The 19,396-nt window shown below is 33.7% G+C and overlaps 2 protein-coding genes and 1 long non-coding RNA gene across 3 annotated transcripts in view; 1 reads left to right on the top strand and 2 right to left on the bottom strand.

Annotated features, from left to right (window-relative positions):
• The window catches only part of LOC146533217 (uncharacterized), a 316,872-nt gene that overhangs the window by 270,056 nt on the left and 27,420 nt on the right, over nt 1-19,396 (bottom strand). The gene's annotated exons all lie outside the window — the stretch shown is intronic.
• Nucleotides 1,104-4,753, bottom strand: LOC146533223 (carboxypeptidase B-like). Its single transcript, XM_085196392.1, has 6 exons — nt 4,665-4,753; nt 3,813-4,022; nt 3,464-3,578; nt 2,808-2,930; nt 2,220-2,408; nt 1,104-2,053 (listed from the first exon to the last, which is right to left on the bottom strand). The coding sequence occupies exons 1-6, from the start codon at nt 4,739-4,741 to the stop codon at nt 1,472-1,474; spliced, it is 1,296 nt and encodes a 431-aa protein (XP_085052518.1). The 5' UTR covers nt 4,742-4,753; the 3' UTR covers nt 1,104-1,471.
• Nucleotides 5,662-18,191, top strand: LOC146533222 (carboxypeptidase B-like). Its single transcript, XM_085196310.1, has 5 exons — nt 5,662-5,765; nt 6,251-6,457; nt 12,142-12,244; nt 12,945-13,256; nt 17,569-18,191. The coding sequence occupies exons 1-5, from the start codon at nt 5,689-5,691 to the stop codon at nt 18,154-18,156; spliced, it is 1,287 nt and encodes a 428-aa protein (XP_085052436.1). The 5' UTR covers nt 5,662-5,688; the 3' UTR covers nt 18,157-18,191.

Genomic DNA, 19,396 nt, shown 5'->3' with positions numbered 1-19,396 from the left:
ATTAGCAGAAGTTATCAAATATCGATAACGATTAAAACTTGTTAATCCAAGTTTTATCTTTACATTAAAGTTTAATTGATGATAATGTGCTGATAAAATAATCATTTTGATAAATAGTTTAAAGCCGTAGGTCAAATTTTGTTTTTGTTACTCGATTTCAACATTTACGAATATTATTCTGTCCTTATAATAATACTTTAGAACAAGAGCGGATCCACTTAGGTTTTTTAGTCTGCCCGGGGGCATTTCAGGGCAATAAATAATATATTAACATATTTTTTAGCTTAACGCTGTATCAAGCATAGAGCAGAGAAGACAGAGAGAACTTAGGAACCTTCTCCACTATCCACTAAATTCTCGGGGCATTGCGTGTTAAGTGGCACTGCATTACTTGATTTAATAATTTGTCTCGATCAATGTGTGTAAGAAAATCTTACAATACCATCTTAGCCCAGTCCTTGCCCTACTAATTTGAAAATTTTATTACGATTTTTTTGTACCTTCTTGCTCTTTCTCGCATGTAGCAGGATAGACAGTACTCTGCCTAGTACTAAGACACCCCGGTCCCCACTTTCTGATGAATTCTGGAGTCATCGAGTGTTGAGTAGCGGAAGTCAACACTGCGCTTTGCCTCGACACCAGAGCGAATATATGATATTAAATATTTCATTTCCTCGTGTGGGAATCGATCCCACGACTTGTCATGTTTAAAATCACATGCTTGGCTTCATGATTGTACAAGACTTAAACTGAGGCTTGAATTGGATTGTTCATCTTTAGTTTTTTTTTAGCCTAACGTTTTTTTTCTCCAAAGAATTTTTGTCTCAATATCTATACGTAGAAAAATGCAAAAACTTAAATAGTTATCTTACCTATTTATTATTTTATTTTTAACCTAATAAACTATAATCAACAATTCATTTACTTAAGTCTTGTTGTGTCTTGTAAGTAGTTTTAACTTTTGCCTGTATTCTTTATTATGAATTAACTGGGATTATTTACTATGAAAATGAAGTTTTGGTAATGACATTGTTGTTGTTAATTTACTATAAAGTAAGTCTGTAGCAAGAAAACAAATTCATATAATATTGAATGTTTTATTAATAAGAATTTATGCAAAAATAAAATACATTTATGCCATAAATAAATTCAATTAACATAACATTTTTGATATATGTATATATCAAAATACATACAAGTTAGAAAAATGTAAGACCCTATTTAACGTTATGAGTAGCGAACGAGGACTAAACTCTTTTAAGATGTTGATGACGATGAGATGACAGAGATATATAGTGATATTAGCAATTTTATTGTTGCACCGTTATTGTTTTATAAATTAGTTATTAATAAGTAGTAGGCCTAATAAGTTATAGATATAGTAGATTATAGATTAGATTAGTAGAAGAAACACAATCCGTATGTTGAAAAGTATGATTGTGGTGCTAAAACTTTACATTCAATCAAAAAGTTAAAATGGCGCAACATATCGTGCAGCTACTTTGATGCCTTCCCATGTTTCATAAGCAGCTTGATAAATAAAATCAGGATCAACCAAGAATCCATTCATATTATTTGCCATGTTCCTGTATGCTGGTAATTCATATGTATAAGAAAGACGAGAACCAATCATGATTTGTGCGTAATCGCTTGATCCACCAGATCCAGAATACCCAATGACATCGACAATGTTTCCAACTCTATAATTAGGCTTTTCAGGCCATTTAATAGAATCGATTCGCTGTGCCATTTGTACACCCACCATGTTCAATATAAGGGCATTTGGTGGAAGAGTACCATTTCCATATCCAAAGAGAATCATACTGCCGAAACTGTGAATATCAAGGAAAAGAGCGATACGAGATTTTAATTCGTTAAAAATATTTCTAGTTATTTGTGTCTCAGGTTCTGAGAATGGTCCACTTCCGTGGAAGGTGTCAGAGCAAGGTATGTTACTAGATCCTGTTCCCCAATTAAAGTCGTGATTTCTGTTGAGATCTACTCCCAAGCAAAAACCATAGCCGGTAGCACGGTTTTTTCTCCACATTCGTGTCTGCAATAATTTGTAAGTGTTAACGTGTTTGTATTTAAAAGATATTTTTAGTAGTATACTTCATATTTATAGTCCTAGTTATGTTGAATTTTATTTCTAGAAGAACTTTCAATATATATTTTTTATATTTGACAAAATTTGTTAATATATATATACATTTACTCACATTAGTATGAGTAAACTCATATCCATCAGGGTTCGCTATTGGTAAGATGATCCAATCGATGTCCCGCACAAGATCCTGTTCCGTCACGTCAACTACTAGCTTTTGTATAGCGTACAAAGTCACCGGAAGTGTAATCCACTCACGAGCGTGGAGGAGGGATTGAATAAAAACGACGGGTTTATTACTATCCTGAAATATTTAAAAACAACGTAATAATATACAAGATTTGTAGAAATATTATATTTATAACACAGGGGTAGGCTTAATTATATTGATAGTCAAGAAATCGATTTAGTTCTAAGTTAAATAAATGAAACTTTAATTTATTATTCCTTTTCTTGTATCTATGTGTATTTATACAAGTGTTAAAATATTTGTAAATTTAATAATTTTCATATGCAGAACTCTCAGCAGAAATTTGTTATAGTAAATATTGATTAATAAATAATGTGAAGATTGTAAAAATCTCATTAACAATATTTTAAATCGCCATTTGTACGTATTTTAATCAGGTTCAGCCAAATTTGCCACAAAAGGGTCGGTCACAGTTCAAAATTACATTTTATCATAAATATCCTCTCGAATTACCTCGAAATTTGATGAAGATATCCTCAAGTACTTAATATCACGACCCTCTACACTCTGTCCCGCCGAAACTACAGAAGCTACATTAGGGAACCTGTTGGCTATGTCCACGAGGTACTCATCGACCTGAAGATTTAAGCATAATTTTAATTTTTAGACAAAGGGAACCTTGTTTTGAGATACTCCGTTCCCCACTTTCTATCCGATTTTTGAGACATTGTTTGTTGAATGGCGGAACTTTGTTTGTCTTCTCAATTAGCCTCCTATCAGTTTGTATTAAGATTATCATTAGATTTTTAATAGTCACATCAGCTTTACGCTGTACCCGAGGGAACCTAGTGTTAGCTCTGTTACCCACTTTCCGCTGAATTCTGGGGGTGTGGCGTGTTGAGTGGTGGAACTCAACGCCGCTCTTTGCATCGACACCAGGACAAAGAAATGAAAATATAAATTTTAATAAATATTCCATTTTCTCGAATGGTGATAGAACCCATAACAAGTCGCGTTTACAGTCACACACTTGTGCCTATCCATATTGACCATAAATATACAATACTACCACTATTTATTTATTAGTACCATTTGTCAAATTATGGTATAGATAATGTTAAATCTAAAACTTAAATTGTCCTAAATTAAAATTAAAACTAATTAAATACCTCGGCGTAACGATGAATAGTGTCAAAGGATAGACGCGGATTGGCCCGACTATAATCTGAAATATTGCTCTTCTTTGAGGCTTCAGCTAAAAGCTTATCTTCGAGCTCTAATTCACTGGAAATATTAAAACCAAAAATGTAAATTGAACAGTAAACTTTTCCAACTGTACTGATTTTGTCTTAAACATGATAGGCTTATATCAAAACACCCCGATCTACACAGAGCGCTCAATTTTCGAGGAAAGGAAAATATCCAATTCCTACAAACAAGAATGGACGTTACTGTAGCGTTTACAGCCAGACGCTGTGCTGCTGCGAGACAATGGTCTTTTTTTGCTTAAATACTTACTGCTTAATATTTGAACTGATGATATTAAATTCCACCTTATTAAGCTTAAGTATTTCTTCAAAAGTTTCTTTTAAGTGCTTTGCCACTAGTATTAACCCACTGCGTCCGCTAACAGCTTGAGACCAGATATCAAGATTGAGATTTTCTGCTATATTCTGTAATTGTGCTATTTGATTTTCATTGCTTACTTCCACTTGATACAATGAGTGCCTGTAAAGAGTAACCATGTTAAATAAATCACTATCTATTAAAATAATAATAAAAGAACAGTTATTTTAATTGAATTAATCGCATATATTAATAAGTACATATGTATTAGAAAAATTGTCGTTTGAAATAGTATGTCCTGATCGACGAATCAATAAACACAAATTACCAGAAAGAAGCAGAAATGTTGCCATAACGTTTGACTATATAGAGAAAACCACATTTGCTGCGAGCAATCTAAGTTTAAAGCTCTGCTAATGTTGTATCAATTATATATAAAAAAAAAAGAAAGGCACTAATATTATATTAGTAGTAGTAATAATTGTTAATTATAGTTTAAAAACCAAAAAAAATATGCCTTTGTAACTTTGTAAAATGTACTAACAACTATCAATTATGTGAGCCTGAATTCAAGTAACCTTTAAGGAGTTTCACTATTGAAGTCTTGGCTCCATCAACAGTTCAGTTTGATGATGCTGTGTTACTGCATTGTCGCCTAAGCCACATACAACTGACAATTTCCATAGTTTACAATTGTTACAAGTTAGTAAAGATTACCTTCTTAGTGTTCATTACATAACTACATACGTAGCTATGACTCGATCCAATAAAATCGTGGTAACAAATAAATTTAAAAAATCTTACCCATCATATTCTTCATGTTTAGCTTCAATCGAATATAATATAATAGACACAAATAAAAATAACGTAAATTTAAACATTGTTGCCAATATGTGCTACCTACCTACCCTACAAATATGTACTGAAGTAAAAAAATGGATAATCTAGATTTTATGATATTATTGAATTCTAATTACTATTACATTTAGATTATCAATTAATTTTTAAATTTCTAATTAAAAAATATTATTGAAATCGGACAATCTGGATTTCATGATGTAATTCAATTCTAATTACAATTAAATTTAGATTATCAATTATTTTTTATTTTTTTATTGAAAATGATTATTACTAGACATTGATAACAATGATAAACAGTCGACACAGATTGATATAGTTTCGTACATTGATGACTAGATATGCTTATAAATATTATATTATTATATATAACATGAAGAAGGGGCAAGTCAATGATGTATTTTATAAGACGATGCTTCTCTCACTCTCTTAATTGAAACAGTAGAATCATCTTTAAGTTATAAATCACTAAAGTATATATGTTTGTACTAATGTTCATTCAATCTAGAATGCATGAATTAATGACTTCCGAAATAAATAAATAAATAAATCTTTTAATTTTTCAAAAATTCGTGCTGCATAAGAAGGCACGTAATTCAAAGACGTGTAATATGTGTAATATATTCGAGTTTTGTTTCGTAACCTACACGTGGCCTTAAATTCCAGGCACTACTGTAAGCTCCTTATTCCCTTCTCTCCTCTGAATGTGAAACCTGCACTCTGAATCCATTTAATGCTAAGCAGTATTTTCTCTGTTCGTTTTTCAAATATTTCAATATTTAATGTTATATACATATGTTCCTATAAAAAAATGTTATATAATTAGATATATAATAACTCGTGACTCATTTTATCCATGTGCACGTAGTTTTATCAAATCTCCAGCTTTTATTAATCCCATGGGATTAAACACGACAACAGAATCACTTAAATATCGATAATTGTCTAATTTTCGGCTAGTACTTCAGAGATGGCTACCACAACGAAAATATATATTTTTGCGTTATTAATTTCATTTGTTTTTGCAAAACACGAAGATGTTGCTGGGTAAGTGTTTATATAATGTTTGTATCTACATATTTAGTACGAAGATGGAGAAGAGAAGAAAATACCTGCTGCAGGGACTTTCCAGTGTTTCTGTTCTGTACACTACAAAATATACAAGATTCTATATCTTGTATATAAAATAGCAACTTGTTCAATTAAGTACATTAGCTATTAATAAAAACATTCTGCTGTTTTATAGTTCTCAATGCGATAACAATATGCAACTATATTTTATTCTCATGTATTTGCTATATTTATCGATAAGTATTCATTTAGTTGAATTATTTCAATTCTTAATACTAAGTTTTATCTGCCTACCACTAAAATGACATAATTGCGTAGATAGATTAAGTTCGGGTATACCTAACTTAACTGTCTCTATAATTTTAGATTTCTGAAAAATAACTTTTTCACATTTTCTACTTAAACTTCGTAGTTTTGTACTTGAGAAGTGGTCCTTTTAATGAACTCATACAACTTTACAGGTGGAAATCCTATTTCGTGAAACCAGCAAATATTGATCAATTGCGTGGTTTAAATAAAATAGTGGAAGAATTGGATTTAGATGTTTACAGTCATGCCGGTGTAAATCGTGAAGGCTTAGTTTTTGTAAAACCAGAAACTAAAGGTTTTGTTGAAGAGCTTGATAATGCAGGCGTACCTTATAGGATCCACGCAGACGATTTAAAAGTGTAAGTAATAATCAATGTATAATTTAAGTCATCCCAATTAAAGGATTATAAAGAGAGAATATTGTTTCTAGCTTTCTATAAATTTTTGGATAAGTATTGTTTCGGTGGTTATCCAAAGTCAATACGTTGGATAACCACACTAAATATAATACACACAAATAAATAATAGACAATTCTATGGATATAGATATCAGCTTCACGCTATATCGCTATTCGCGCACGCTATTCGCGGGTAGGCGTGAAAAAAGTGAACAGCTGTTAGAAAAGCTCTGTATTTATTTTTTTATATTTTATTTTATTTACAAGTATTTTAAACTTCTATATGTGCTAGTGAAACTAAGTACCTAAAGCTAGTGTTGTCCTATATTGAGTTTTTACAATTAATAATAAAATAACTTCATATTCAACAATGGATGCTATTAAGGAGTCCATCACTGCTATGGCTGACATGTTTAACGCCAGGATGAACGAATTTCAACAAGATCTGAACAAAACTTCATCACCAGTGACCGTGACAACAATTGCTGCAGATTTTACTTCTTTTAAAAAGTTCATCCACACTGCGCTTAGTACGTTACAAAAACAAGTTGAACTACTGAATCTGGAGGTTGACCGTATGGAGATGTCGAGGAGACGTAAAACACTACTTTTCCATGGTGTAGGTGAGAGTAAGACAGAAGATGTTGAGGCACTGGTTACAAATATTGTGGCGGATAACCTTGACCTTCCTAATTTTTCTACAACATGCATCAGGTCAGCGTATCGTCTTGGTCGCTTAAACGGAGAGAAACCTCGGCCAGTACTGGTTAAATTTGCAACTCCGCAGATGCGTCACAATGTTTGGACCGCTAAATCTAAACTTAAGGGTTCAGGTATCACAATATCTGAATTTCTAACGAAAAATCGTCATGGTGTATTTATGCTGGCTAGGCAACGATTTGGTGTGGGGAAATGTTGGACACGGGATGGCCTCATTCACATAATTGCTCCAAATGGTTTGCGTTACCGAGTGGAGTGTAATGCAGATCTCCAGGAAGTGCCTGTCGCTTCAACTAAGTCACCACCAACAAAGCAAGGGACTGTGGTTGCTAAAAGCACCGACAAAGACAATAAAGTGGTTGTTCGAAGGTGTAAACGAGTGACCAAGAAATAACTTGTATAGTGACTATACCACTCAAATTATTTGTTTTGCCTTTACTTCAGATTTTTTTTTTTTACAACTTATGTACACTTTAACAATATTATTAACTAATTGATTACTTATTTTTCTTCCCTATTTTTTTTTATTTTTTTTATAGTAGATTTTGCTTATACTATGTTATATTTTTTATTATTTTTTTAGGTTATTTATATAAACAACCTATACATATGTATTGTTGTCATTAATCTTCTATTTTTTTTTTTTTTTCTCTTTTTTCTAATACTTGTGTTTCTTTTTTTATCTCTTTTTATTGTTACAATTTTTATAATTACAATATTTTTCTTATGTAATTCTGCTATTTCTTTTGTGATAGGGAAATTTTAAGTAGTTATAATTTTTTGTTTTGTGTACTTGTTTAAGTTATTATTAATCTCTCCTTGCAACTGGCGGGTACTTAACTAGTCAATCAGTAAATCTATTATACAAATATTTATTTATTTCTACTTTCGTTATTTATTATTGATTTATTTTTATTTTATTCATATATCTTATTTTATATTTATAATTCTTATTTATTTTAATATTTATATTTGTCTTATATATTTTATATATATATATTTTTTTTTATAAAAACATATATGGTATATACTAATAAGTTATGGCTAATAGTAATGATGAACCTGACGATTCTTTTTTGTCCCTTTCTTCCTCTCCTAGTGGATCGAGTAGTACAGACAGCTTTCTCAGTATTCCCACATTAAGTGACACCATTGATAGCAATTTCTCAGACGTTCTGAAAAACTTTAATGTCATTCATATTAATGCACAAAGTATTCCTGCACACTATCCAGATCTTCTTACTTCCTTTAACAATAAAAATATTCATGCAATATTGGTATCAGAGTCATGGTTAAAGCCATGTCTGCAATCGGTTTCTTACTCGCTCCCAGGGTTTCATTTGATTCGTAACGATCGTATTGGCCGCTCCGGAGGCGGAGTTGCTATATACTTACGCTCCCATATTGCCTTTAATATAGTTGACCAGTCGCAGCACCAAACAGGTGGTGGCCCAGAACATCTTTTCATAGAGGTAATTTTTTCACACACAAGGGTCTTGCTCGGAGTTTACTATAGTCCAAACCTTACGATCGATTACTTTCCATCTCTTGAAACCCTGTTGGAGCGTCTGAAGCCACACAATTTTAATGGGCGATTTTAACACATGCCTATTAAAAGATGATTATCGTGCCTCCCGTCTAAAGTCAGTGGTTACTGGTGCCAATTTGCATATACTTCCTCTCGCTGCTACGCACAATTTTCCAAATAGCTTACCCTCACTTCTCGATTTAGCTTTCGTATCTTCTATTAATCATGTTGAAAAACACGGTCAATATCCTGCTCTGGCTTTCTCTTACCATGATCTTATTTACATATCGTACAAGATTAAACCTCCTAAGGCCAAATCAAGAATTCTTCTGCGACGCAATTTTCGTGGTATAGACTGGAACCTACTGCGGAGAGACGCAGCTGCAATCAACTGGAGCGATATTTCAAATTTTAAAACAATTGACGAACAAGTTAGTACTTTTAACTCCTTACTGTTGCATCTTTACGATTGTCATGCTCCTCTACGTCCTGTTCGGATGAGACATCTTCCTGCTCCCTGGCTTACTGAGGATATAAAAGACCTGCAAAAAAAGAAAAATATGGCAAAATTACGCTACAGATCAAATCCCTCTGACCAAAATCAACGTAAATATAACAAAGCCAGAAATCACTGCAATAGGGTGTGTCGAGACTACCAACGACGCCATATTCATAAATCTATAGTCGAAGAAGATGATTCTGCTAGAGTATGGAAATTTCTTGAATCCATAGGAGTAGGTAAAGCACGCAGAAGCGTTAATCCTCAGAATATAGACTTAAATAAGCTCAATAAACATTTCTCTTCTTCAAGTAACATTAATCATACTGACAAGCAAAAAACACTCAAACATATCACTGCTTTTACCTCTTCTAACGCTCCTAACTTCTTCTTTAGTCAACTTACGGAAAGTGATGTTAAGAAGAATATTGTGGCTATCAGCTCTGACGCCGTTGGAGCAGACGCTGTGAGTCGTAATATGATCATCCCTATTCTTGATATCATTTGTCCTATCCTGACTTCCATGCTTAATTTCTCCCTTGAGTCCTGTGAATTTCCTTCAGCATGGAAAGAAGCTCAAATTCTTCCTTTACCTAAAAAGAATAATCCCACTTGCGATAGCGATTACCGTCCAATTTCAATTCTTCCTTTCTTATCCAAAGTCCTCGAACACCTGGTGCAAAGTCAACTCACATACTTCCTTTCAAAGCATAACCTTCTCAATTCTTTGCAATCCGGTTTTCGTCCTGGTCATAGTACGACTACAGCACTCATAAAAATAACTGACGACATCCGTACTGCTATGGATACACAACAGGTCACGGTGTTAGTGTTGCTAGATTTTAGCAATGCTTTTGGCACTGTAGATTTTGACTTTATGCTTGCCACCTTAGCTTCTTTTAACATATCTCCTAACGTAATTGACTGGTTTCACAATTACCTGCATGGACGCCGTCAACGTATTCGAATAAATGATTCGTACTCGGACTGGTCTTCAGTCAATGCTGGCGTTCCGCAGGGTGGCGTGTTGTCTCCTCTTTTATTTTCACTTTTTATTAATAATATTTCCCAACATATCTCTTCTCTCTACCACCTATATGCAGATGATCTACAAATTTATTGCCATTCCAAAGTGTCTGAACTACCTGCGGCGATAAATTTCTTAAATAACAATTTATTGACTATATCTAACTGGAGTAAGACTTTTGGACTGCAGTTAAATCCAATTAAGACTCAAGTAACAATCCAAAGCTTATGTCTAGATTTAATACGTCCTCTTTACCTCCTATACTATTGAACGGACAAACAATACCGTACAGTAAGACTGTTAAAAATCTTGGCATTATTATTGACCAAAATATGTCTTGGGATCCACAGATTAGTGAGGTGAGCAGGAAGATGTTTGCTTCGACTGGTTATCTTTTAAGATTGCGTAATTTTCTGCCTATACCAACAAAAATTGCGTTAGCACAGTCTCTCCTTATACCAATTCTTGATTACGCTGACTCATGTTACCTTGACTTAAAAGAAGAGCAACTTAATAAGCTTGAGCGGCTACAAAATCTTGCGATTCGGTTCATCTTTGGATTAAAAAAGTATGACCACGTCTCAGAGTTTCGAACTAAGCTCAAGTGGCTCCCAATCCGACTTCGCAGGAATACTCGTATTCTACATCTTCTTTACTGTGTACTGTTTGATCCATTGACCCCACCTTATCTAAAAGAGCGTTTTGAATTTTTGGGGCGATCCCACTCACGACACTTGCGCTCAAATCATAACTTAACACTGAAAATTCCTTCACATTCTTCTTCCTTCCTTAGCAATTCTTTTACAATTACATCTTCCCGACTCTGGAATGATTTACCTTTGAATATTAGACGGGCAAAATCATTACCTATTTTTAAACGTTTATTAAAACAATATTTTCTTACTTTCTGAGCTTCTTATCTTTTATTTATTTACATTTTGTTTATACTGTAAGCTATATATGTGTACTATGAATGTATGTATGTATGTATGTTTGTATGTATGTATATGTATGTATTTATGTATATATGTATGGATATGTTTATATATGAATATATATATATATATATATATATATATTTTATTATTTTTATGTATTTTATTAAATTTATTATTCACACCCCCAACCCTTTCCTACGCTTAACGTCCTATGCCTTAAGGTTGCCTGGAAGAGATCGCTGTTTTAGCGATAAGGCCGCCTCTTGTACATTTCTTTCTGATCTTGTTTCCTTTTCTTGTGTTATATTTTTGGGTGTACAATAAAGAATATTATTATTATTATTATTATATTCCGCACACAGCAGGGTAGGCAGACGGATCCTAGTGTTAAGAAACTCCGTTCTCCACTTTCCGCCGAATTCTAGAGGCATTGTGTGTTGAGTGGCGGAACTCAACGCCGCGCTTTGCCACGACACCAGAGCGAAGAAATGGAAATATAAATTTAAATAAATATCTCATTTCCTCGAGTCAGTCACATTTAGTGCCCCTGTGCCACGATAGGCCTCAATTGTCTAGGGAGGACGAAAAAAATTACATATCTTTAATAAATATTCTTCGGTATAATATAATAATTTCAGAATTATTTACTCGTTAGAGGCCAATTGTACAATTACAAGGACATAAGCGTACGACAGCGATATTTGTGATTGAAAATTGTATATTGAATAATATTGAAAACCAACGCGTGGCGTTGAGTTCCGTCGCTCAACACCCAATGCCTCCAGAATTTGGCAAAACAGAAGAAAATGAAAATGGAGGGGCGGAGATGAAGTGTCCGAACATAAGGGTTCCCAGGTTCCCTCTGCTTACCCTCCTATGTGGGAGATTTATTATCGTGTTGGTGTTTATTTTTAATAATATTTTTTTTTTCAGGCATTTCGACAATGAGGATAACATTTTTAAATCTCAAAGACAGCAAACTAATAGCGGTTTCGGTGGGAAATTACCTTATGATCAATATCAAACTGTGGAAACGGTAAGAAATTTGCTGATTAAAATGTAGAAAAATAATTTTACCAATATCAAAAAAGGATTTGAAATAGTCTTCAATGTAATTAAACAGTATTTAAATGTGTATATGTAATATTGTTAAAACTAAAAATATTTAGGATATATATAAATATCATATTATTATATAGCTAATAATGTTATCTAAAACAAATAAAATCGTCAACGGTGAGCATGCAGGTAATGGTGGATTAAGCAATTACAACCAAATCTGATAAAATATGTACCCAAATAATAAATAAATAAATTCTTATTAATATTATTTATGAAATTTCTTATCTAAAATATAATTATGTTAACTTATCCATAGAGAAATAATAAAATTTTGGATTCATCTATCGTGCATCAAGAACATTAGAGAGCCGAAGTCTTCTAACTGACTTTAATTAAATGTTGAACGCAGGCTATTTAGGTACATACACTTTTTCTTTTTTCTCTGGCCTAAACTTATGATAAATTGATAACTTCATGGTATATGCCGTAGCCCATTCGTTCCCCAATTTTTGCCTAATTTTGGAGAGTAGCGCAAATTAAGAGCGCGCTTTATCTTGTTACTTGTTAAAAACAATTCATCCTCAACAGAGAATCGAACTTACAATTTAATCATTACGTTGACAATTAGATATCTCCTGAATTAAATTAACGTTATAACTTTTGATTGTTTCCAGATTTATCAATACTTAGAAGAAGTTGCCGAAGCACATCCAAATGTTGCGAAAGTGGTCACTCCAAACAATTCATTCAATGGCTTACCAATAAAATATTTGAAAGTTTCGACAACAAATTTTGAAGATCCTAGCAAGCCTATAATTTTCCTCGACGGTGGTATTCACGGCAGGGAGTGGTTGTCGATCCCCCCCGTAACTTATGCTGTTCACAAGCTAGTTGAAAATGTGACAGAGAATGATCTTTTGGAGAAATTCGATTGGATTTTATTGCCTGTTGTCAATCCAGATGGTTATATGTTCTCTCGTGTTGTTGTAAGTATATGAGATACTATCGTTTATTCATATTCTTGATGATGGAAGCCATAGTGGCGCAGTGGGACAGCTAATTTTTTTAGCTTCACATGATATCCCGCCCATAGCCGGGTAGGCAAGGCACCTGGAAACTTAGTGTTAATACAATCTATACACTCTTCCAATTCAGATATTTCCGTTCCCTACTTTCCGCCAAATTCTGGAAGCAATACGTGCACATAAGTTCGGGCACCGTCGCGCTTTGCCTCATTGCCAGAGCAAGGAAATGAAAATATACATAATTTCATTCTCCGAGTGGGAATTGCACCCAGTCAGGCCAAACGGGACGGTAGTGGGTTCGATTCCCGCTCGGAGAAATACAATATTTACTATTTTCATATTCTTTGCTCTGCAGGCTCTGCTTTGTAACAAAGAAAAACGAATGAATCCCTCTGCCTACCCTGCTATGTATGGGTTACACCGTGAAGCTAAAAAGACATGTTTATTTATTTATTTATTTATTTATTTATAAGGCCCACCAACAATTGATACAATTATTACATGCCATTAAAGAAAAAACAAAGTAAATTATTTCTAATTGCTCAATTATTTACAGGTAAGCTCCACATGCAAAAATAAATTCAACGATAACAACGAACAACAACTTAAAAATAAACACAATACAAAAAATAAATAATAAATTACACACAACTTATACATTATTAAGATAAAAAACAGATTCATATATGCATTAATGAACTATTCACTTATTCTATTTTGTTATACAAGTACGAAAAAAAAAACAATTAATAATATTAATAATTTAAGGTAAAAGACACTTAATAATAAATAATTTTTAAAATTGAAATTAAATTAATGGTACAATCAATTAAAAATTAAATAAATTAATAAAATAAAATAAATTAATCAGCAAGCTTAAGATACATATACGCATGTATATATATACACATACACACACGCACACGCACACTCACATATACATATATATATATATATATATATATATATATATATATATATATTATAATAAATTAAACTGACATGGTAATAAAAGCTTTTAAAAAGAACGATACAGCTGAATAATAATTTTTAATATCTTTAAGTTTCATTAAGTATTTTATTGTCAACACAAGTGTATAAGATTTTTAATTTATTTTTAATAATAGGAAGAGAATCCGCAAAAATGTCAATGTTTTTTGGGAGACCATTTGCCAGCTTACATATTCTCGAAATAGGCGAATTCGCACCCAGTACAGTTTTTCTGAGGGGGGGCACAAAAGACAAAATTAGATTTCGAGGATATCTCGCTGGAACTCTAAAATTAAGCAAGCCTACTAATTCAGCGCTGTCAATCGATCCATGTAAGATCTTGTGAAGAAAACTTATATCTAGCATTTTCCCACGATTACTAAGAGATAATATCTGGAAATGGTTAAGTCTTTCATCGTAAGACCCAAGCCGGTGGGCAATATTCGCACTATAGGATAAATGCCAAAGAAACCTTTTTTGTACTCTTTCGAGTCGTAGCAAGTGCGTCGAAAATGTGGTCTCCAAACAATGCTACAATACTCCAGAATGCTACGGACTAGTGCATAGTATAGCAAAATTTTTGTTTTAGAGTCTTTGAAACTACGAGTATTACGAGTGATAAATCCGAGTAGCTGGGAAGATCTTTTCACCACCGAGTCAATATGAGAGGTAAAGCTTAATTTGGAATCAATGATTATCCCAAGATCCTTTTGTTCTTCCACTTCAGTTAGTGTATACCGTTCTATGGCATAAGATGACTTTATAAGGTTATGTTTCCTAGTAAATTTAATGTGTGAACACTTTGTGCTGTTTAGATGGATGTGATTGGTTTTGCACCATTCTAGAACTCTATTTAAGTCGTCCTGCAGTAGAGATACATCTTCATAGGTATTAATTTCACGCGAGAACTTTATGTCATCTGCATAAATGAATGGTGTAGAATTTAAAAAACAATTTGATATGTCATTTAGGAAGATATTGAATAGAATTGGGCCCAGACGTGAGCCCTGTGGCACTCCAGATGCAATATTGACATCGTTAGACTTGAAACCTTTCACAACTACAGCAAAGGATCTATTCGTAAGGTATGACTTGAACCAACGTATTAGAGGACCAGAAACACCATAAGCGGAGAGCTTACTTATAAGTATTGAGTGAGATACCGTATCAAAAGCTTTCCTAAAATCCGTGTATATAGCATCTGTCTGTTTATTTTTGTCAATATTACGAGAAAGCATTTCAATAAAGCTAGTTAAATTAGTTGTAGTACCTCTCGACTTGATAAAACCATGTTGCATTTCCATTAAGTATTTATGAAAATAACGCTGTACATACGGACACAACAATGCTTCAAACACCTTAGCCAGGGTAGAGAGTATAGATATAGGTCTATAATTAGTAACTTGCGATTTGTCACCATTTTTGTGCACAGGAACAACTCTAGCGGTTTTCCACAAGTCAGGAAATGTGCCGGAAATAAGAGAAGTGTTATATATTTCCACAAGGGGTGAAGCTAAACTGTGGGCACATTTTTTGATAAAATACGGTGGTATACCGTCAGGTCCAGCTCCTTTGGTTGCGTCTAGACCCCTTAATTTTTTAAGAACTTCTTCTTTCTCGAATGCCAAACATGTGAATGAGTCACTATTCAATCTGTGACCTAGTGTTTTTAATTCTGTTGAATCTTGACTGGATTCATCTGAACAATAAACTGAAGAGAAAAAGGAGGCAAAGAGTTCACAGATTCTGCTTCCATCCGAGGAACTGGTTGATCCATATGAAAGTGTAGATGGGTAGGAATCTCGGTGACCACGTTTATTTTTTATATGAGACCAAAAAAATTTAGGGTTACTTTTAATTGAGCTCTCTAACTTTTGAATATAAGTATTGTAACAAAACTTGGCATGATCTTCACATCTTTTTTTAATTAACAGAAATTCTAATTCATCTCGGGGATTATTATATACTTTATATTTTATTCGTATTTTATTCTTTTCTCTGATCATTTTGATTAAGCTCTGACTAAACCAATGAGGGTAGTTACGAGATTTGGGAACATAATATGGAACAAATTGACATATAGCTTTCATTAGTATTTCATTAAACTTAGAAACCATACCATCCACGTCTTCACAGCTCCTAAAAACGTTTCTCCAGGAAACTAATTGAAGATAGGAATTTATAGCCTCATAATCAGCTTTAAAGAAATTGCGTCTCTGAGAATGAGCATGAGGTTTCATTGCCCCTCCACCGGGTAAAGTAAATTCAATAAAGATTGGAGGATGGTATACATCAACCTTACTCAAAATATCTAATGCTGGTCAGACATTGCATTCCGAAAAGCTAGTGAGGACAAGATCTAGTATTTTTCCACTACTATTTGAGACCAAGTTACATTGTTTAAGATTATTTGCTGATATAAAATCAAGGAGGTTTTGGACAAGAACTGAGGTATAGGATAAAGTAGATTTTGAGTTCCAGTCAATGCAACCCAAGTTAAAATCGCCAACAATACATGTTTCATTTTCTGTGGTTGCTAATGAAATATTAAACTTGTCCGTAAACGAATCCAAAAGAATTCGGCTAGTTGGTGGAGGAAAATAAACAGCGCAAATTTGAAACTTAATAGAAGGTCTTAACGGAAGATCTATCAAAACCCATAAATCCTCTGCATCTGTTTCAAGGTGAAGAAGTCTTTTGGAACTGCATTTCTTTTTGACGGCAATTAGTACACCACCGCCATCCCTTTTATTGCTAGCGGAAGAGCAATGACACCTATCTCTGTTACATTATATAACTCCAACTTTACCTAATCACACATTGTAAAATTTTATCAGTTTATATTTTTGCATGTACTTAATATAGAACTTATATCTCTTTCAAAGTATGTAAATTATTATAGTAGCATAATGCAAAGGATTATGAAATTTAGATTATCTTAATATGTTATCATAGTCATTTACATACTAATTTTAAGGATTAATGTCTTGTCATGTTGACAGCATTAAATACACACAGGTATTATTAATATTTTAATAATAATACTTTTTTTATATAAAACTCTTCTGTCAGTGAGTAACAGACAACGCACAGGCGAAACTACTAGAATTAGAAGTTTTGGAGTGGTTAGATAGTGTAGAGGACCTTGGCATAGGAAAGGGGGAGGGGAAGGTGGGGTGGGGTGGGGTGCGCGTAGAACCTTTGAATAAATATCTTTATTGGTCATTTATTAAATTAAAATATCTTTATTTCCAATGCCGAATTATGCTATTTTATATTTCAGAGCGCTGCTTGGCGAAAAACACGTTCCTTCACTGAAGATCCTTTTAGCCGAATGTGTCCCGGTGTGGATATAGATAGGAACTTCGATATAAAGTGGAACACAGTGGGAACCAGCGAGCTTCACTGTTCCTACGTGTACCCTGGAACACATGCCTTTTCTGAAGTAGAAACTACTGTTGTTCGGGACATTTTGGAAGAAAATGAAGGCAGGATTGCTATGTATATATCTTTTAGCAGTTTCGGTAGTATGATTTTATATCCATGGGCGTATGAAGAGACTCTGTCGATTAATGCCTTCGGACTTCACACAGTTGGTGTCAGTATAGCTGAAGCGATCAACAAGAATAAATTGCCTAGTTTTGCTGATTATGTTGTTGGAAACGCAGCTATTGTACGGCAGGTCCCCATGTCCGGTACATCTGTGGACTATGCTCACTTCCTGGGAGTGCCTCTTGCTTACTCTATTGAATTGCCAGGTCTTTTTGGTGGATTTTTCATGAATCCCATATATATTGAGCAAGTTTGCTTTGAAACTTGGGAAGGTATTGTGAGTGGCGCGAGACGGGCTGCAGATATTCTTATAAATTAAACCATTTGTAAAAAATAACTGGTTGTGATTAATTAATTTATCACAAAAATAAATTAAATATGTATATAAAATATTAAGTGTTTTTTATACCAGATATATTAGAAATTAGCAAAATGTTTGAGGTAAAGCAGTGGTCAGCAGTTGAATACAATCTCGACAGATGTTGGCTCGATTCTCCTCTGGGGAAATGGATTATTTTCATTTTCTTGCTTTGGTAATAGGACAAAGCCCAGCATTGCAGCAAGCCATTTAACACATTGTCTCAAATATTGATCGGAAAGCGGAGAACGTAATGTACACTTGGCTTCCTCTGTCTATTTTGCTATATATATCGCAGCTCACAGCGTGAAACTAGAAAAAAAAATAGTAGGTACAATAATGATTATGTATTCATTTAGTGAGGAACGCAAGCATCTTTCCAGATGCCTTCTACCTATCTTGCTATGTCCGGTAACAGCGTGAGCAAAAAAGCGTGAAAAAAATATCTTTGTTGAACTAATATTATAGCAGGCTAGGCAGTGGGAGCTTAGGGAGGATACCATAGTGCCAATCACATATCTCGGTCCAATCACGCATATATTTCTTACACAAAAATATGAGATCGGACTGAGAATGAGCTGTGAACGATCCGTGATCGGTACTATAGTGCGAAGCCTCCCTTAGTGTTTAGACACTCGGTTCTATATCTCGGAACCGGGTATTGAGTAGTGGTACTCAATATCGCACTGTCTTACGCAAGCAGAAAATGAAACAACGTGATGGCCTTTTGAGATATATCATTGAAAATTATGTTAGTGGGTGTCCATATATAAAATATTATCAAATTTGTAATTTAAATTAATAGTTTACATTTCCTCGTTCTACTACGACGGAAAAGCGCAGTGTTGAGCTCTGCCACAGGCAGTCCTTTAAATTGGGCGGAAAATGTACAGGAAAAGTAACAATTGTTTGGTATATACTTATTAGATGGATTATGCAGCTGTATGACGAAGTTAATCTTGAGGATATTTAGTAGTGCTTGTAGTAATAAATTTATTATATTGATAAAATATTTATTACTTTAATCTACGTTGTAACCGGACACGTATGGTAATATTTGTGTATCTGCCAACGCGATAGTAGTAGGTTCAATTTGCACTTAAAGGAATAAGTTAGTTTCATTTCCTCGCTAAAGTCCCGAGAAGTGGTCGTGGAGCAGGAGCAGAATTATAGGACTTTCGGCGCGACGGTTTCGAGTTCG

The sequence above is a fragment of the Heliconius melpomene genome, chromosome 13 (assembly GCF_056956725.1).
Source record: "Heliconius melpomene rosina isolate 202511_hmr_F chromosome 13, ASM5695672v1, whole genome shotgun sequence".
In the NCBI taxonomy this organism is placed as follows: Eukaryota; Metazoa; Arthropoda; class Insecta; order Lepidoptera; family Nymphalidae; genus Heliconius; species Heliconius melpomene.
Note: the sequence above shows the minus strand (reverse complement) of the source record. Positions and strands in the feature narration are given on the sequence as shown.